The 21,650-nt window shown below is 36.7% G+C and overlaps 1 protein-coding gene across 1 annotated transcript in view; it reads left to right on the top strand.

Moving 5' to 3' along the window:
* The window catches only part of LOC150086865 (UDP-N-acetylglucosamine transporter-like), a 103,136-nt gene that overhangs the window by 12,264 nt on the left and 69,222 nt on the right, over window positions 1-21,650 (top strand). Inside the window, exon 2 of the mRNA XM_090372303.1 lies at window positions 12,708-12,812. Within this exon, the coding sequence (XP_090228429.1) occupies window positions 12,785-12,812 (28 nt within the window). The 5' untranslated portion in view covers window positions 12,708-12,784. The remainder of the gene's footprint in view (window positions 1-12,707; window positions 12,813-21,650) is intronic.

Genomic DNA, 21,650 nt, shown 5'->3' with positions numbered 1-21,650 from the left:
TAGTTGGCAGCAGCATAAGAGGTGGCATAACAATACCCTCTCTGCTAAGACAATCAATTCCCCCCCCCCACACACATATGCCAGCAGATTGTGGAATTCTTTCCACAGTATTTAGCTAGCCTCCAAAAAAAGCACCATACTCCACATCTGCCTGTTTTTTTTTTTTTTTTATCCTGTGGCAGTATATAGCATTAGCATTAGTAGAGGCATTTGATGCAAGAAAGCAAGCTTATGCAGCATCAGCCAAAAAAAAAAAAATAATAAATAAATAAAAAATAACCACTTCCACTTCACCCCTCTGTTCATTTGAAATGCCTGTCCAGCTGAGCCTTAAACTTATTTAGGCTATCAACTTCCCCGACAAGGGATGGAAGTCTGTTCCACCAACCAACCACCCGCTGGCTAAAGGCAAATTTCCGCATGTCTATCCTACATCTGTCTTTCCTCAATTTGAATTTATGCCCTCTCAGGCGATTATTCTGAGCAAGAGGAAGAATCCCATCAGCATTGAGCATGCTCAAACCATTCAAGGCTTTATATACCTCTATCAGATCACCTCCCTATAGCAGATGACACAACTGTGCCATTTCCAGTATCATTCTATAATTAAGGCATCTTCTATATGAAGGGAAGAGAAAAATAGTTGGTCATCAGTTGCTGTAGTGAACAATGTCTGAGTCAGTAAGCTGGCACGCCTCCTAAATCCTCAGTCAACAGCCAGAAAGCTTTAACAGTTGGCTATATCTGTTAGTGTTCCTATAATTTGTTCTTATCATCTTAGGTCAAGACAGTTAGCTGTTCAACCGCCTGTTCTCAGGTATATTTGAAAACAACAATATTTTCAAAATATTGTTATTATTTTTAACTGTTAATGTAAAGTGCAATGTACCACCTCAGCTTGAGTTTTAAGCTTTTCAAGTAATTTAAAAAAAAAAAAAATTTTAGATATCCTTCACTACTGTGGAAGAAGCTGAAGAAGCTACCTTGTAACATTTTTGTTTATGAAGTGTAAATCCTTTAGAAGGCATGTTTGGTATATTTTGTACACAAAAACAAATTTTAAATATTTATTAAAATTACATCTGTGTGAATTTTAGTATTCCTGCAGTATAATTCATTTTTTAATCTCGATTATTTTTTAATTGAAAAAGTATAAGGGCTGGATTTCGGTGTTCATAGGCCCTAGGCACTTTCTGAAATGTGCTAAAGAGGTGGAGGGTAAAATGTAGACTCTTCTACATTTTACCCTCACCCCTTATGCTATTGAATTGAGAAGTTCCTAGAGTCGATTGCACATATGTTTTCTCAGCTTGTTTTTTGTTAGTCGCAGTGAAAATTTTCTAATTTTTCCCTTCCTTCATAGGCCCTAGGCACTGCCTATGGTGCCTAATGGGAAATTTGGCCCTGAGTATAATAATGAAGATTTGGCTAAAATATAGTTTTAGGAAAAAATAGTTTTTTTTCCCCCTGGAACGTCTGTTCCAGGGAAAATAAGTCAGTGACTGGCTAAAGAAGTAATGCAGGACCATCTGAACAGGCATGCAATTATACTGCAATCACAGAATGGGTTTGTTAAGGTGCAGTCTTGTCTAGCCAATCTGATAGGTTACTATGATGCAGCAACCGAGGAACTGGATGCAAAAAAATAATTTTAACATCATATACTTGGATTTCAGGAAGGCTTTTGATACTGTTTCACATAAAAGACTGCTGTACAAACTGGAGCAATGTGGCATTAAGAGCAAGTTATTACTATGCATAAAGGAATAGTTAAGTGGAAGAAGACAGAAGTTAGTTACCAGTGGGCACTGCTCTTCGTGAATTAATATTATTAGCGGAGTTCTCTCGGTTTCAGTGCTAGGCCCATTGTTGTTAGCATTACTAGTGGCATATGATGCAAGAAAGCAAGCTTATACAGCATCAGCAAAAAAAAAAAAAAAAAAACCTTTCCATTCGCTCCAAAAGTTTGTCCAGTTCTTCCATTTATTTAAGCTATCAGTTTCCATAACGACAGATGGAAGTTTGTTCCAGCAATCAGGCACTTGCTGGCTAAAGGCAAATTTCCACACACTGGTTCTGCAACCCTTCTTCCTCAATTTGAATTTATGCCCCCTCAAGTGTGTAATCTGAGGAAAAGGAAGAATCTCATCATCATTGAGCTTGCTCAAACTATTCAAAGCCTTATACACCTCAGTAAGATCACCTTGCAGGTGCCTAGTCTCCAGACACTGCAATTTGCAAAACCTATGCCTTTCTTGTAAGAGTACTCCTTTGTTCACCTCACCAATCTCGTTCCGGCTGCTCTGCTTCCTTCCTAAAATGAAGCCTTTGGACCTGTATAGAGTACTCAAGTTTGTGACCTTACCACTGATTATCCCTTATACAAAGGGATAATCACCTCCTTATCTCTGCTAGTAAAGTTCCTGTATATTGTTGACAAGACCCCCATGAACTGCTCCGGCAGCCTGTCTCTATTACTCTGAAAACTTCATCTGACTGCACAATTATCCCATTGTCTCTTTCATGCTCCACTACCTTTAGTACCACGCAGCTGGTATGTTTCTTTGGGGTTACTATTGCTCATATTCTAGCTGAGGGGTTCAAGCCCCTGACAGCTAAATATGGTTGGTCTGCTAACCTGCACTGGACCAGCATGGCAGATTATGGTTCATTTCCCTCAACATGAATTGTTGAGGAGGCTTCTGTCCTGCAGTGGGTTGATAATGGCTGCTGCTTTGCTTTTATTTTTCCACTTCTCAGCCCATCTGCCCAACTTTTCCAGATCCTGTTGCAGCAGTGTACTCTCATTACTGTCATTAACAACCCTGCCAACTTTTGTATCACTTTTGTAAACTTGGACATTAAGCCTGATATACCTTCATCACTATCATTGATAAATATAGAAAACAACAACAGGTGCATTATAGCCATAGTAGCTTATACGCCATTAAACTCCCATAACAACAACAATAGAAAACAACAATGGGCCCAACACCAAACCCTGGGGGACACCACTAATAACATTAATCCATGAAGAGCAGTGACCATTGGTAACTACTCTCTATCTTCTTCCACTTAACCATCCCTTTATGCAAGCCGACCGGGTTAGCCAGGTGGGTCAAGTGCCTGCCTGGCAACCCAAAGGTCGCGGGTTCGATTCCCGCCTCGGGCTTGGATCAAAGTACTGCAAAAACCTTGGGAGGTGCACTATGGCCACAGAAGCCGATGCGCCAACAACTACCAAACAAAAAAAAAAAAAAATCCCTTTATGCATTGTTACTTAATGCCACATTGCTCCAGTTTGTACAGCAGTCTTTACGTGCAGCAGTATCAAAAGCCTTTCTGAAATCCAAGCATATGATGTTAAATTTATTTTTTGTATCCAGTTCTTCAGTTGCTGCATCATAGTAACCTATCAGATTGGTTAGACAAGACTTACCCATTAACAAATCCATGCTGTGATTGCAGTATAGTTGCATGCCTGTTCAGATGGTTCTGCATTACTTCTTTAACTAGTGACTGACTTATTTTCCCTGGAACAGATGTTAAAGTAACAGGTCTGTAATTACTCACATTGCTTTATGAATTGGGAATAAATTCTCAATTAGCAACCTCCCCTAAATCTAAGGATGCTCTCATAATTATGGCTAAGGGTTTTCTTACTTATTTTGCTGCCTCTCTTAATATAACTGGATAGATCCCATCCACCTTAGGTGCCTTTCTTATGGTTAAGTTCAACAATTTTTCCTTCGTTTTACTCTCAGAAATTATTTACTCTCAGTTATTGCAAAATCATTTTGCTACCTATTAGAGTTTGATAAAAATCTGTCCCCCACTTTCTTACAGAATTCCTCATGCATGAATGTAGATGCAAAATACTCATTGTTTGTCAGCTACCTGAGCAGGATCATCAACAGTTGAACTATTGATATCAAGTGGACCAATCTGATCCATCTCCTTCTTTCTAAAGTTTACATAAGTTTGTTGCCTGGTGGGTAAAGTGCCTACCTGGCAACCCAAAGGTCGTGGGTTCGATTCCCACCTCGGGCTTGGATCAAAGTACTGCAAAAACCTTGGGAGGTGCATTATGGACACAGAAGCCTATGCGCCAACAACTACCAAAAAAAAAAACATAAGTTTGTTGTTTTTCTTGCATCCTTTGCCAAAATTTTTTCGTAATCTGTCTTCGCTTGCCTAACCCTCTTTGTGACTTGATTACAGATTAGTGTTTATCTACTATAGGCTTCTGTGTTGTCTGATAATTTATATGCATCCCATGCATTTTTCTTCTCTGCCACAAGTGTCATTAGTTCATCTGACATCCATTTAGATGTAAATCTTGTTGTCAATATTGATCAATGATACTGATGAAGATATATTGGGCTTAATGTCTAATTTTGCAGATGATACAAATGTTGGCCAGGTGGTTAATAACAGTCATCAGAGTGAACTACTACAACAAGATCTAGGAAAATGAGGTCAATGGACTGAAAAATAGCAGTTGAAGTTTAACATTGATAAATGCAAGATACTGCATATGGGTAGCAGTAACCCCAGAGTAACTTATTAACTCTGGTACTACACTCAGGTTAGTGGAAAATAAAAAAGACATGGGGGTAATTGTGCAGGCAGACATGCTGCCAGGACAGCTCATCGAGTTTTGTCAGTGATATACAGAGGGTGAAGGTGATTTTCCCTTTTATATCTTGCATTGTATGCCTCTACTAATGCTAATGGTCTACAGGAAGAATAAATTTGGAACAAATGGTTGCAAATATCCTGATGGGTACTGGTACAAAATCTGTTGACTGACTGGGAAGTGATGTCATGCTGTCTAGAAAAGTCTGATGCTGGTTGGGGGACTTCCTGATCTGTTTCTAGTGATTTAACAACGTTAAACAGGTGAGGAGGTATCCCCAACCAACTTCAGTTCTGTGTCCTCAACCTTCAATGGCACAGCACTGCCAGCTCAGGAAATTCAGAAGGTATAGGAGACTACTATTCTATGATGCCTCCTAAAAAGGACTGCTGACATATTTAACAGATCCGACCATAAGCATGAGATATGTCTGGACAGCGTGATATTGTTTCCCAGTCAACCATATTGGCATTCATTATCAATTTCCCACCAGCCATACAGAGAACATTTGCTATTTTAGCAGTTTGCATACAATATTATTAATTATGTAGTTGCAAAAGCTTTGCAATCTGTTTTGATAATCAATGTTTGTTGAAGTGGATCCAAAAAGATGGGTTAATATAGTGCTGTCTAGCTACAGACCAAAACCACTTAGTGACCACATTGTAACTTTAGTATATATGTTTTTTGGTTTTTTTTTTATGGAAATAAGTATATATTTGTAGGCCATATCATGAAAAAAATATTCCTGTTAAAAATTCTATTCTATTTACAAGTAAAAAAATCTGCTCTGAAATAATTAGATTAATTCTTAAGAACAAGAATGAGACCCATAATTAATAAATGATAAATTTAATATGTTAGTATCAAGATTTAAGGAATTTGCTTCTGATACAAAGCTTACTAGGTGTTGTGTAAACAACTGAAGGATTACAAGCATTATTTAGCAAGCAGATTTTGTACAGTGTTTTTTAAATAAGATTTACTGCCTTTTTTTTAAAAAGTAGGAAAGCATTAGCATTGTAATGACCATTTATCCTGCTGCCACTCCAGTATGTAAATCCTGCTTTCTAAGTTCTGTTCTGTCCTGCTTTCATACTTTGTGAATACACCAAAGTAGAATTAATTTGAATTTGCTTATACTTAAGTTCATGTTATTTGAGGTTTTTTTTTTTTTTTTTTGGCTGATGTTGTATAAGCTTGCTTTCTTGCATCATATGCTTTTACTAATGCTAATGCGGCCATGGTTAGTTCGAATCTTGACTACTGTATACAGGTTGCAGAAAAGGGAAACCAGACTGGTGAAGGGAACAGCAGGGTTCTCTTACCCAGAAAGGCTTTAGTACTGTAAATTGCAGCATCTCGAGACTAGGCACCTGCAGGGAGATCTGATTCAGGTGTTTAAATAGGTTCAGTAAGCTGAATGTCAATGACATTCTTCTACACTGAGACTATCCCCATTTTTATAAATTCAGGATGGTGTGGAATTTTGCCTTCAGCCAGCATGTGGTTAATTGTTGGAACTGGCTTCCATCTGCTGTTGTGGAAATGGGTGGGTTGAATAAATTCAAGGATGAACTAGACAAATTCTTGGAGGGTACAGATGGGTGAACTGTGTGAAGGTGTTTTTTTTTTTTTTTTTTGTTGATGCTATATAAGTTTGCTTTCTTGCATCATTTATCATTACTACTGCTCTCTAATATTTTGTCTGGGATCAGATCATAAAAAAGATATCTCAAGTTTGGCAAGCCATGAATTAGTGTTCTGATTATAGGTAGCTTGTGCCTAATATTTGGGATGTGTTCCTGGTAGCTGCATGGTAAGCAAAAAAAAATTCCCATGTCACTTCTCCTGTATTAAAAAGCGAATGGGCTGCTAAGGGCTCCTCTATTAAAAAAGCGAATATTTGGCTTTTTTTTTTTTTTTTTTGTTTTGCTTATTATGCAGACTTGTCTATGGCACTCCAATAAGTAGTTGCAACCTCACTTCACAGCATTCTTTTTTAAAAAGTCCTTGTTGTGCTCTTACGGCAAGTTCACTGTACTGATTGTATAGCGGATTTTTTATAGTTTTCATGGGAGCAAGTGCAGACTTTTGTTTTCTCAAGAGTAACATGGATATATAACTCCTATAACTCTTATTGGTAAGGAACTCATGATGGAAGATTAGTTACTCTTTTCCATCATTCATATTCTCTTTCATTCCTTGCTACAGTTGCTGGTGCCCTCACTTGCATTAAGTAGCTCATCTTTAAACCCAGGGGGAGTCCTTAAAGGCTTTATGGTTGCAGTATTTGTAGAGCGGTTTCATTCCAGGCTTTGTTGATTTTGTGGATTGCATTTATTATGTGGAAATTTTTCTACTAAGCCTAACATGCATTGTGTGTCTTGGCTACTGGTAATGCTTTAATAGTGAAATGAAGTATGTACAATAATTTAAATACAGCACAAGACATCCTCCATTTTGTCAACTTGACAGCAATCAGAAAGTGTGGTTGTGAATCTGTACTTAACAAGTGTTAACACATAAGTCAGTGGAATTGCCCCATCAGATACTACTTATCTATGGCTCTCTTCTAGATACTTTTTTTATTTTTTGAAATATAAACCACATTATAACAAACTTGGTTTCCCCAAGCTGTGCTAGGGATTACTAGTCCAGGCAAACTAAAGCAATTTTCCCTTTAACCTGGGCAAAGTTGCTTCAGAAGCGTTCTAAAGAGTTTCCAGCTCAGGAATCATTACTGAATAACATATCCAAAATCCAACAAAATCAGACCCTGTTGACACCCCCAAAAAATGGATTTCAAAATGGCGGACTGGCTGTGTCCTAATAAATACAAAAAGAAACTAATTTAAGCTTTGTAGAGAGAGATAATGCTTTTATTTACAGTTAAAAATGTTTCAAATAAAAATAATTTTCAAAAATATACCACACAACCATTTTTTATTATGAAATTTTGATATTAAAAATATTTTACAGAATTTTAAAATCAAGAAAACGATTATTTCAAAATCTGTTTCATGTTCTGTTCATTACCCCGAAGTGCCACAATAACTCTGAAAATCCATCCAATTATTCATAGGCGTAAGGTTAGTGAAAGTGACATTAAGAAGGTTGCAACAGTTGACATTAGGGAATATAGAAACGTGAGACGCATGCTGAGGGCCATCTCATTCAGCAAACTTCCAGTACCCACTGCCTCGATAAGTAGATTTAGTCTTCTCTGGCAGATCTGTGCAGCAGAAAGATCAGTTCCAAGTCGGTCAGGAACAATGCAAGCAATTCACTATGGATCAACTGTTTCACATCCAGGTGTGGCATCGATCATGTTCATTCCCATCATAGATATGGCGGCAAGTGAAATGACCTGCATATTCTTGACTCTACGATATCTGAGCAAGATAGCACACGATCAAAACGTCCCATGTACTATTACCTTTGATCAGCCTTTATTTTGGAAAGCTTCCCAAATCATTTTCAGTGAACAAAGAGACCTGCAAGAGATTGTTTTAATGCTGGGAATATTTCACACTCTGATTAATCTTTTGGGTGCAATCAGTACTCTGATGAATGGTTTAGGATTGTCTGAAGTACTTCAAGAAATCTATGGACCAAATGCTGTGCTACATTTGACGGCTGGAAAAGCTGTTTCAGAGTGATTCGGGGGTCATATGATAGTAGATGCCGCTCTTAGTACTTTACTGGTCACACAAGTTTTTCCTCACAATGAAGATAGAATCCCTCGTGGCCTCGTTAAGGAAGCTTGTGACCTGCTCGACAATGTTATGTTCACCAAACAAACAGTTGAGGATGTGGAATTGTCTAATGCATTGGCTCAGATTGGTACTGCTTTGGAGGAGAAGAGAACTCACCTACAATCTTCTTCGAGAACAATAAACTCTGGTTGGAATATCAGAGAATAATCAACATTGCACGTACCTTGATAACAGCAGATAGAACAGGCTCGTGGGATTTGCACTTGCAAGCTATGCTGGAGATCCTCCCCATAATTGCAGCAGCCGGACATCACAATTACCTCAAGTTGCTATACCTGTACTTGCAGAAAATATTCAGTTTGCCTTTTGAAAATCCAACCATGAACAAAATGTTCCTGGAAGGTAAGTCTGTTGTAAGAAGAAGCGACAGATTATGGGCTTGACTTGGATTAGACCGAGTAATAGAACAAGTACTAATGCGTTCCCTGAAAAGGAGAGGAGGACTGATACGAGGAAGTGGATTTACAGAAATCCAGAGGTCAATGTGGCTGTTTTCTATGCCCCTGTGTTCCACTTATAACTTAGCAATGCAGGAATACACCAGAGTTTTTTTGGAAAGTAGTGAACAACACAAAGAAATGAGGGAAAGCAGACAAACGAGGGAGAGTAATGACATTAAGAAAGTACTTGAATGACTGGAATCCATATCCCCCATTCATTTCTGACTCAGGTCTCTGCAACATTATGACAGGGGTAACTGCTGATTCTGGAGTTAATGTTGATGATGAATTGCATTCCTTAAGCATGGACATCGTCATCAAAATGATAGGAAAAGAAATATTCACATATTCTGCCAAAAGGTCAGACAAAGTGAAAACCATAGGATCTGCTGCTGCCATTGTAAACCCTGTCGATGTTGATATACAAGTAGATCCTGCACTCTTCTTTCAGAGAATGACTGTTGCCATTGGCATGAATGTGGTGACATGAATCTTGAAGATGTCATGTATTACGAACTTTGTGCGTACCCTCCTGCATTATTCGAATCGCGAAGTATGTTGAGGAAAGCCGACAAGTCTCAATTAGCTCATCCAATATTGAAATACACTGATAATTTACGCATAGAAGGAGCTGAAGAAATTCAATGTACAGACCAGTATGTGTTGGATGGTGGATCTGTACTACTACATTGTATTCCATGGAGTAACAATGAGACGTTTGAAAAAATTGCAATCTCCTATCCCGATTTCACTCTGAAAACCTGTGGAAAAGCTATTATTGTTTTTGATGGCTACGACGGCTCTCCTATGATCAAGGACATGGCTCACAGAAGATGCAGCTCCAAGACAAGTAGAAATGTTAACTTCAGTCCGGGCATACAATTTGTCGCCAAGAAGGAACACTTCTTGGCTAATGGAAAACAACAAGCAAGCAATGATTTCCCTTGTAGGTGAGATGTTGAAGAAGCATGGGTGTACTGTGCACCATGCAGATGGGGATGCTGATGATGACATCGCTCGTGCTGCAGTCTCACCATCAGAAAATGCAAATACAACAGTTCTAGGGGAAGAGCAAGTGAAAACATGCTCCTGTTTGTGCATGTTTTCACAGGCTGTGATACCACATCCAGAATTTTTTCGATTGGGAAGACCTCAGCATTTGACAAACTGATGTAGGTGACTGAACTCCGTTCAGTTGCAAATACATTTTGTTCAGATTGTTGCCAACACTCAGATATTGAAGCCGCTGGAAGAAAAGCAATGCTTCTGTTGTATGGCTGCAAAACATTGGAATCCACAAATGCACTGCATCATCGAATGTTAGTTGAAAAGGTAGCTGCAGCTACATCATTTGTTACACCCAAGTGTTTGCCACCTACTGATTCGTCCACAAAGTACCACAGCTTTCACACATACTTTCAAATAAGACTCTTAGAAGTCTACAGAAGAGGGGGTTGGTAAGTAAAGAATAATTCCTACTACCCTATACTCTGTGACATGCCACCAGCTCCAGATTATATACTCAACATGATCCGCTGTTCCTGCAAGATGAAATGTGGTACTTCACGATGTGGATGCAAGTGTAACGGATTGTCCTGTCCAACTGCTTGTGGCGAGTGCCAAATCAGTGGTTGTGATAACAACCACCCCCATTGCTAATAATGAATATAGTGACAGTGATGAAGACATTTAAGTTTGCCTTTGACTAAGTTGACATTCTGTAATGAACAGAACATGAAACAGATTTTGAAATAATCGTTTTCTTGGTTTTAAAATTCTGTAAAATATTTTTAATATCAAAATTTCATAACAAAAAATGGTTGTGTGGTATATTTTTTAAAGTTATTTTTATTTGAAACATTTTTAACTGTAAATAAAAGCATTATCTCTCTACAAAGCGTAAATTAGTTTCTTTTTGCATTTATTAGGACACAGCCAGTCTACCATTTTAAAATCCATTTTTGGAGGTGTTCCCGGGGTCCGATTTTGTCGGATTTTGAATATGTTATTCAGCAATGATTCCTGAGCTGGAAACTGTTTAGAAAGTTTCTGAAGCAATTTTGCCCAGGTCTAAATGCAAATAGTCTGGGCTATACTTGTATTTTGTAACGTAGGGTCAATCAGTGTGACCATTGGGTTAGTTTTTGTAGCAAAGTAATACAAAGCAGTGTCTTCTGCTTTTTATACATCCTTGTAATGATTAATGGCTCGATTAAAAAAAACCTTATCTTCAACAGTTTCACTATTTTAAGATTATCTGCAGATTTTCATTTCCAGGTTATGGCATATTCATATTCACCTAATTGAAAGGTGGTAGATGACTTTCATCAACCGGTGAAATACCACCACTTTACTTATTGGAGGCTTGAAGTGGTGAAACCCATGTTTAGTCTCTAGAGCAAAGTTTCCGGCATCCCCTTACCCCATACTTCTCCTTCAACCCATGCACGGTACTAAGTGCTATAGGTTTTGATGCCTTTCGTGTTTGGGGTTTTCATAAAAAAAAAAAAAAAAAACTGTGTTCTGTGCAAATTTGTATCTGTAACAAATACTAATTATGGTGCAACTAGGTATAGTAACAAAATCTTATTTATTCTTGTAGCATTATTAAATTTATAAGATGTGAAGGTTATATACATAACAATAAGATACAAATCTGTGTTTCTATTTTTTTAAATTTTTATTATTCCAGTAGCACACATTTTTCTCCCCCCCCCCCCAATCCCTGTCAAAACTGAAAGACATATAGGGAGTTTTTTGTGGACTGTACTCTGATACAGTGATGCATGGTATGTCATTCACAACATTTTCATCAGTAGCATGATGAAAGTGCTGTTGATTGCAGAGGCACAGCAAACTACAATCAGCAGCACCTGATAGTTTTGCAAGCACATTGTTTTCTTTTAACTGCAAATTAGAAATAAAATTTTCCACTTATCCCTATTTTTCCTAACCTAGCTGAATGAAATAAGAGAAAACCCGTTGGCAACATCAGTTACAGCAGTATGTAGAATGTGTCTGGAACTTGGTCTTTCACTAAATTCAGGTTCCTGGATCCTTACCTTCATGAATTTTGATATAAAGTAGGGCAAAGCTTGTGTGCATGTGTGTGTGTTGCTAATTAAGTATATCATAATGCTATTGCTCCTTTTTCTAATTCAAGAATCAGTAGCAATAGCTACTACTGATTCTTGAATGGGAATGATAGTGAGCCTTTTATCACTGTTGCTATTTTGGGCCTTTATATTGATATAGAGTTTGGCTTTTTTTAATTGTTATTTTTACCAAATATTAAAATCTTTCATTTTGGTAAGAGGTCAAATGTTCTAAAAGCATTCAGTGACTTTCCATCTCACAGTTTGCAGTGAGTTTTTATTTATAAATGTCAATTCAATGATATTTTTTTATTTATTTTTTCTACAATTCTTGGCAAGAGTAGTGACCACATTTATAAATCAGGAGACTCCTGGCTGACAGTTATGATTAATGAAAGCCAATGACAGCTAACATTAGCTATGTCATGCCATCAGTCACATAAAATCACAGTTAATTTTAATAAATCATAATAAAATTGTCTCATCTGGTTTAGTTAGGTTATGTTTGGAAATTGGGATAAGTTAATGAAGTTTTTATTTCTGACGCAGTTAAAAGAAGACAACATATTCATGAAACTATCAAGTTAATATTGATTGCAGTTTGTTGTGTGTGCATTATGTTTTTCTATGGAGCTGACAACAAGAAAACATTGGTGAGCAATATGCCATACAGTATTCTATATTAGTATTGGTCCTAGAAAACCTCTTTGCATTTAGATTGGCAATATCTAACACGCTAAAATATCTTTTCCAGATAATGTCTAATATACTAGAGAGAGAGAGAGACGTGATGTAAATATTGTAGTTACAGATTCTCGATACCAAGCAGAAATGAGTGTGGCAGAACATTTAGCAAGTGGTAAGTTTAAATTGTTTTTAATTTAACAATTTTGTTTCTCTGAGCTTCTATAAATGTTAATATTTTAACAGAGTAATACTAGTGACAAAGACTGCCTTTCAAGGCTTGGGCTCACATTATAAAGGTGATAACTGTTATTCACAGGTAAACCAAATCTAATTGTTTTAATATAAATAGCATTGCCAAAAAAAAAAAAAAAGGTAAATCTGTCATTTATTTACAATTCAAGTATCATTGTAGGCAGTGTTTTGAGTCTTACTGGCTTTCATCATATGACAGGTGGCATCAGTTAGTAGACTTTTTAATGTTTACTTGTGAATAATACAAGTGAGCAGCCAAGAAGTGTATGGAAAAAACTTCCAGTTTAACAAAAATTGTATTGCTCTTCGACCCTCTCATTGTTGAATTTTCTGAATGTGTAAGGCTTTGTGAAGAGATTGCAAGAAATTCATTGTACATCAGTTTGGTATATGTGACAATTTGGCGAATGACAATTGATGGTTATGACAATTTAATGTATGTGTGACATAAGTCACACATACACTCAGAAATTAACAAAATAAATATCACTCAGAAATTAACAAAATCAGAGAAGTAAAATGTTTAGGAAACCAGATAAATTTTGGAAAGGAGGAATGCAGAAATTTATAAAAAAGAAAATAATATACTTTTTATCCATTTATTCTGTATTAAAGGATTCATGTTGATCCTTCTCATAGGCAGGTAGGAAGTGGAAAGTGAGTACTTGCCAAATTTATAGTATATGCGTGGGTAACTTATATTATCCAAATGTAAATGTTTTTATTTCAGTCTGTAAGCTTGAAACAAAATGCTGTGATAAACTTATATTTGAGCAGAAGATAGATAGATACCCTTTGCAGTAGTTTGATGTGAAAGTTTTTTTTTTTTTTTTTTTTTATAAATGAATAAGGTGATATTTTAAACAAAAATATCACTTATTCATTTATTATTCTTAGTCATGCTATAAATGCCTAAATTGGGGTGACAAAATCAGCCTGTATGATTGCTTGGTTCAGAAATTTGTTTAAAATACAATAACTATTATAGTTACAAATGGAATTTTTTTTTTTTTTAACTGTAAATCACGGACTAGACAAAAAGGTATTAATGTTAATTATTTATACATAGCAAGCACTGTAGACCACAAAATCTAACTGAAGTCCCATGAACAACTTAAAAAAAAAAACACACACACACAGGAATCCCTCGATTAGCACGATTAATTGGTTCAGCGAAAATGGCACGCTATGCAAAATTGTGCTAATCGAAGTTAATAATCAATAAAAATAGCCTAATTTGTTCCAAGACCTACAATATACCAATCAGTATTATTTTTAAAAATACATTTTTGTATGGCAATTTAATGTACAGCAGTATAAAAGCAAAGGATAATTATAAATATCTGCAGTACAATCATAGAAAATTTATTGAAATAAAAAAATTACAATGTATAACTCACTTTATTTCTTTGTAAAATAGCATTAGCATTAGCATTAGAGTAGAGGCATATGATGCAAGAAAGCAAGCTTATTCAGCATCAGCCAAAAAAACACCACTCCCATTTCACCCCTCCGTTCGCTCGAAATACCTGTCCAGTTGAGCCTTAAATTTGTTTAGGCTATCAACTTCAACAAGTGATGGAAGTCGGTTCCACCAACCAACCACCCGCTGGCCAAAGGCAAACTTCTGCACATCTATCCGACATCCGTCCTTCCTCAATTTGAATTTATGCCCTCTGAGCTGATTATTCTGAGCAAGATGAAGAATCCCATTGGCATTGAGCATGCTCAAACCATTCAAAGCCTTATACACCTCTATTAGATCACCTCGCCGGTGCCTAGTCTCCAGACTCTGTAATTTGCAAAACTTAAGCCTTTCTTCGTAAGAGCAACCCTTTGTTCCATTCACTAATCTTGTTGCCCTTCTCTGTACCCGTTCCAGCAGCTCTACATTCTTCTTGAAATGAGGCCTCCAGACCTGTATACAGTACTCAAGATGTGGCCTAACCATTGCCTTATACAAGGGAATAATCACCTCCTTATCCCTGCTAGAAAAATTCCTGTATATCATTGACAAGACACCATGAGCTACTCTTGCAGCTCGTTTGCACTGCTCAGAGAACTTCATATCTGCCTGCACAATTACTCCCAGGTCCTTTTCATTCTTCACCACTGTCAGTGTAGTACCGCAGAGTTGATACGTTGCTCTGGGGTTACTGTTTCCCATATGTAGTACTTTACATTTGTCAATGTTAAACTTCATTTGCCACCTCTCAGCCCATCTGTTCAACCTTTCCAGATCCTGTTGCAGCAGCATAGCGTCAGTGGTGTCCTTAACAACCCTGCCAACCTTTGTATCATCTGCAAACTTGGACATTAACTTGATATCCCATCATCAATATCATTCATAAACACCGAAAACAACAACAGACCCAACACTGAACCCTGAGGAACTCCACTAATAACATTAGTCCACATTGAGCAGTGTCCATTGATTACCACTCTCTGTCTTCTGCCACTCAACCATCCCCTTATCCATAGCAGCAATTTGCCTCCAATGGCACGCTGCTCCAATTTGTGCAGCAGTCTTCCATGTGCAACAGTATCAAAAGCCTTTCTAAGATCCAAATATATAATATCAAAGTTATTCCCTGCATCCAGTTCTTTTGTGACTACATCATAGTATCCAATCAAATTGGTCAGGCAAGACCTACCCTTAACAAAACCATGCTGCGTCTGAGCTATAACTGAATTCTTGTCTCAGTGGATTCCAGTTATTTGGGCCACCTGTTAATCGGGCAGCTGTTTATTTGAGGCAAATCTTAAAAAACACAAACCAATCGAGAAAATTGCCAGGGTTTACTTCGCTTAATTGGGACAGCATGCCATTTAATCGGGGCAGAAGACTGCAGCACTGGAGATTACCCTACGATTGTCTCCAATGGTACCACATGGTTGGTCGAAATTCTGGAGGTCACAACCATAACACAATTAGCAGTCATCTGTTTATTGGGCTTTTCTCTTAGTGAAATCTATCATAAACGGACAGTAAACTCGATCTTACTGAATTTGTGATAATACCGACAGCTGGAATTCTGTGGTTTATTATGGTGAAATGTGTTTACACTTCCATGAAATCTTCAATCATATAAAAAATTAATTTTCAGATCTTCTCTTCATTTGTATTTTTAAAGCTTTGTAACTCGTTACTCCGTTCTCACTTGTGCGTATTGTGTTACTTGCAATTTGTGTGCCGTGTTCTTTGTTATTGATTGTTTATCTTTTTACTGTTTTAAATTTTAACCCCCACCCACAAATGTCAGTGAACAGAAATGTCAACTAGTTCATATGTACATATTACAGTACGTATTAATTATTCCAATTAATGTATATTCTTCAGATTTTCACGTATCATTTAATTTTTTAATTGGTAAGGTAATAAAGGGTAAATTTGTGCTTAATATATCTTTGCTTTTATAGCCTGTGGATAATATTCCTCCTATTTTCTCTAATTAGAATTGCTTAATAGAATTTAGGAATTTAAGAATTTCAGTTTAATAGAATTAAAATTCATTTCACAAACGTGATCACAATAACTGGCGCTTACTACACGTTGTATAGTAAACGGTACGTTACTATGGTGAGTTCGTCGTAACGTGATTTGATTGTACAGTGAACCAATTGTAAAGGGGTGGGTACATTGTATTTTTTTAACTATTTACGTGAAACTTCGGATAATTGGGGCATCTGCTTAATCGGGCCAAAACGCACTAGTCCCGATGTGTCCCAAATAACTGGAATGGACTGTATTTCAAAAGGCTGTTTGTGCAGACTTTTCTTTCTTCCTTTCATCATAAATTTGCTTGTATGGATACACATCTTTTTCAATGTTCCTGCGAATTTGCATACTGCGATCGATATCTGGGTCTGCATCCATGATTAGTTGTTTCAAATTTTCAGCTGTGCGAAATATTCCTTAATTCTTTTAATGTCAACTTCTTTTCTTGAACATTTTCTTCCTTGCAAATTTCCATCTCGTCATATTCTCGTTGTTCATCAATATTAAGAAGGTCAGAATTACTTAATTGTTCTGAATGTGATTCCAGCAATTTGCGACCATCATGTCGATTTCATCAAAGCCTAGATCTCTTCCAATATCTGCTATTTCATCAATAACAGTGTTGACATGAGTGAAACTACAGAAATCATTTGCACAATGCAAAATATGCTTCCAAACTGCTCTCATATTGCTGGATGTTACTTCAGACCACGACTCATGAATATTGTGTATTGCTTTCCTGATGTTGTAATTTCTCCAAAATTCAACTAAAGAAACTGCACCATTTCCGGTTGTTGCTTCAATTGCTTGCGCAAATGTTCTGCATAAATAATAGGCCTTAAAAGTAGCGATTATGCCTTGATCCATAGGCTGTAAAAGACTTGTTGTATTTGGAGGTAAAAATATAACTTTCACGTTTTCACACAAATCAGAAAGTGCTGCTGGGTGGCCCGGGGCATTGTCTAAAATTAATAACATTTTGAATGAAAGATTATTTTCTTCACAGTAGGTCTTAACTTTCAGACAAAAATAGCTAGTGAACCGCTCTTCAAATAAAGCTTTTGTGACCCAAGCTTTTCTATTAGAGTGCCAAACAACAGGTAGGCTTGCTTTATTAAAACCTTTACCAAAAGATCTGGGAGTTTCATTTCTATAAATAACCATGGGTTTTAATTTTAAATTTCCTTCTGCATTTCCTCCCAATAAAAGTGTTATTCTATCTTTGGAAACTTTATAGCCTTGGCGTCTCTGTAGCTAGGTGGTCAATAGCAGCAGTGTGTAGCACACACTTCTTGATTAGACCGGGGTCAGAGCCCATGACCAAAATACGGAGGATGCGGAAAGGTCAGGGAATGACCACTGCATATCCCCGGAGCAATATGGCCTTAGTTGCTAATGCTCCTAAAAAAAAAAAAAAAAAAAAAGACAACTAACAAATAACTTTATAGCCTGGTTGAGCCTTTTCTTTTTTTGTTAGAGAGGTTTTTTTTGGCATTCGTTTCCAAAAAAGGCCTGTTTCATCAACATTAAATATTTGTTGATCTGTGTAGCCACCGTCATCAACAATTTTCTTTAATATTTCAGGGTATTTCGTGGCAGCATCTTGCCACTTTTCCAGTCAGTGCAACATTATGCAGTCCTGTTCTTTTCTTAAAATGTTCTTGAAACTTCTTGTAGTTTAAGAACATTTCTTAAAACTTCTTGTAGTAAAATTTCACTGCCAGTATAGGCTGGCTCAAACCAGCCTACACTGACAGTGAAATTTTCTTCTGTTTCCGCTTCAGTCACTTTTTCTTTTGAAGAACTTGCTTGAACATTTTCTTCAGTTACCGCTCTACCCAAGTTTTCTGTTGTTGACTTTTCATTTAACATTGAAAATGACTCAAAGCTTTTGTTTTTATGGTCATTGTGCAGATTGGAATTCTTTTTTGATTTGCAGTCTTCTATCCAAATGGCTAAAAGACATTCCATCTCAATCATCGTAACACTTCTGTTTCTTGTGGTTTGTGTGCGTGCTGACGATGAAGCAAGCTTATAATGTTCTCTAATGTTATCATACTTTAGCAATGTATTTACATTCGTAGCTTAGTACTGAATTTCATAGCATCACCAGCTTCAGTTTCTTTAGGCCAAGCCAAAATACCGCGCTAATCGAAAATTGGTAGCTGAATATAAACCGTGCTAATCAAGGGGTGTGTGTGCACGTGCGACTATAAAATGTAAGGTAAAAATAATGAAATGTATGCCAGTAGAGTGGCCGACCAGTGAAGATAAAAAGATTTTGACAAATAAAACAGCAATAAATACAAGAATAATGAGGAATAGAGTACTGTTGGAGAAACAATCCTAATTAATTTAGAAAAAAGGTACCAATTAAAAGAAATTTAGTGGCGCCTGTGTTTGCTCTACTATTTTCTTTTTATTTTACATTTCATTTTTGCTGTCTATTCTTTAATTCAATTGCATTTATTTGAATTATATATTGTGTTCATAATTTATTTTTATTTTATGTAAGTGTTATGTATTATAGTTAAAAGTCATTGTCTGGCTGTTTAGCTGCCAGTCACAAGATAGGCGAGTAGTTTCATGCAAATTACTTATACAAAAACCTCACAAATAACATTTTGTTTATAATATGGTATTTTTCCTTTACAGTTCTTATAGTATTAGTAACTAGAATACCAAATTTCAAACAGAAACCTCAGTTTGAATGTGAGGTATAAGCATTTAAAATTTGAGTGTGTTAACTGAACAACAAATTTTGGATCATATCTTGTTACGAGTGTGAAAGTAAGTTTACTTTATAGATTTTGGGGTACTAAACACAGAAATAGTGTTAAAAATGGCAGAGTGGCTCTTGTTGTTGAAAAAAGTAGTTTTTTTTTATATTTATACAAGGCATTTTTTATTTATATGGCAGTAAGATGTAGCTACAAACATAACTGTATCAGACACAGGTCCTTTTCACCTTTCACTTGTATTCAGCTTCAGGAGCATCCCTTTTCACCATCCAACAATAATTAGTTAACATGGCAGTGCTCCATTTGACTTTGTATTCTTTGTTCCATCACTGCAATGTTTTAATGGAAGCGCTCGCCATGTTCGTCGCTGACAGCACCATAGTTTGGCGGGAAGAAATCCAGGTGTGAGTGCAAGAAATGCATCTTCAATGACATGTTGCACCCCAGTTTTTCTTAAGTAGTAATGAGATCTTCCACAAGCTGCCTGTAGTTGCCGGCTTTAACATTCCTAGAATACCAGAAATCAGCGTGGAAAGGCTTTCCACGCTGATTTCTCGCTATCATTAAGGACACATTAAAACTGTTTGTTTTTGAAAAGTTGCCTTACTTGTGGACCAATGAAAACGCCTGCCTTAATCTTCTCTGTACTAAGTCTTGGGAATTTCTCTTGCAAGTATGTGAATGCAGGACCATTCACTTCCAAAGCCTTCATGAAATTTTTCATGAGCCCCAGTTTGATTTGCAGTGGTGGAAGTTTTATTTGGATCTACCAGAGGTTCAAATTTTATGTTCTTCATTCCAGGTGTTAATGATTTTCGTTGAGGTTGACTCCTCTTCTTTTAGTAAAAATCTTGATTACCTTTCAAGAGGATCATCACCACATATCTGATAGTGTACACCTAAGGGGATGTTCTCCATATTTGCATATGTTTCTCTTTTGCAGTTTGGCTGACACCGCAGCCAAATCATCAGTTCCCAATAATAATCGCTGCCTGTCAAGTCCCCTATACAGACTACAGGCAAATAATACACCAAAAGATATACAGTTGGTCGTCGACTTACAACCGACTTCCGTTCTGACTGACAGGTCGTAAGTCGATCTGGTTGTATGTCGGCCATATATTTATTAACAGTATTTTTTAACCTTTCTAATCTTTTTTATCATCTTTATGATTTATTTTTATAATCTTTTATTTTTCATTTTAAATACAGTAATGTTTTTATCTTTTACTTAGCGATACTGAATATACCTTCGTTTCTACGCCTAGGCTATCTCTCTCTCTCTCTCTCTATGAGGTTAAATTCAAACGTTCGCTACATTTTAATTGGTTTATTATTCATACTGTGTATAAAAAAACAAAACTACAATCTATAATTATATTGTACATAATGTACTGTAAACACAAAAATACAATCTAAAATTAATGTAAAAATTAATACAAATGAAATTTACAAAATCAATTTTCAATCTTTGCTTGTGCTGGGTTGTGCATCGTCAGGGCCATGTTCTTGGGTTGAGGTAGGAGATGTTTATTTATAGAGACATTATGCAAAGAAAATCTTTTTTTAAAAACGCTTAAACCACCCAGTACTAGCCTGAAAATCTTCTGTGTAATCGTCTCCGGCGCGTGATTTTAAACTGAAACAAACTTCTAGCCTTTGCTTGCACTGTGTGAAGGCTCATGGGTGTATTTTTTTTGTATTAAATCTTCCATCCACATAAACAACAATTTCTCCATTTCATGGATGGGTTCCTGTCGTTGTTTGGTTAAAATTGTAGACTTAATATGTGCAGAACCTTTCACAGCTTCCCGAATTCTTTCTTTGTCCTTAAGTATCGTCAATACCGTGGAATGTGATAACTTCAAGTCACATGCTATCGTATTCACTTTCTTTCTGCCTTCATACTGCTGGATAATTTTCATTTTACACTCTAAATCAATAGTTTTTCTTGACTTTTTAGCTGGCGTATATGTAGATGAAGTCATTTTCCTTTTACTAAACATTTTATGCGTATTTCAGTAGAATTTTAATTAATACACCACACGCAACAGATACTTGAAAGTGACTGGGTGTATATGAGAGAGAGTGACTGGGTGTATGTGCCTGGTGCTGTCTTCAGGCCTCCCGTCATCGATGTGCCTCCTCACTTGGGTTGTGGGTGTCACCAGTAGTGATTTCCTGATTTATTATTAATTTATTATTTTTTTTTTTTTGTGGTCATAAGTGCGGCCGGTCGTAAGTCGACGACCAAGTGTACTCCCAATGGCAGGATTCATGGAATAGACAGACTATGAACAAATTATATCGTATAAAGCCTGTAATTGAACTGTGGCAGTCTAGTCTGTGCAGGAATCATAAGGAGGAAGTTGTTCTTGCCTGGACCTGCATAGGACATTCATTTGACACATTCGTATTTGCTGAGGGCTGATGATCCTCCTATGTGTGAGTCCTGTGACACAATTTTATCAATTAGACACATTTTAATTGACTATCCAGATTTTAGCAATATCTGTTT

The sequence above is a fragment of the Mastigoproctus giganteus genome, chromosome 4 (genome assembly GCF_048544385.1).
Source record: "Mastigoproctus giganteus isolate SK-2022 chromosome 4, ASM4854438v1, whole genome shotgun sequence".
NCBI lineage: Eukaryota > Metazoa > Arthropoda > Arachnida > Uropygi > Thelyphonidae > Mastigoproctus > Mastigoproctus giganteus.
This window is presented reverse-complemented; position numbering and strand designations above follow the sequence as displayed.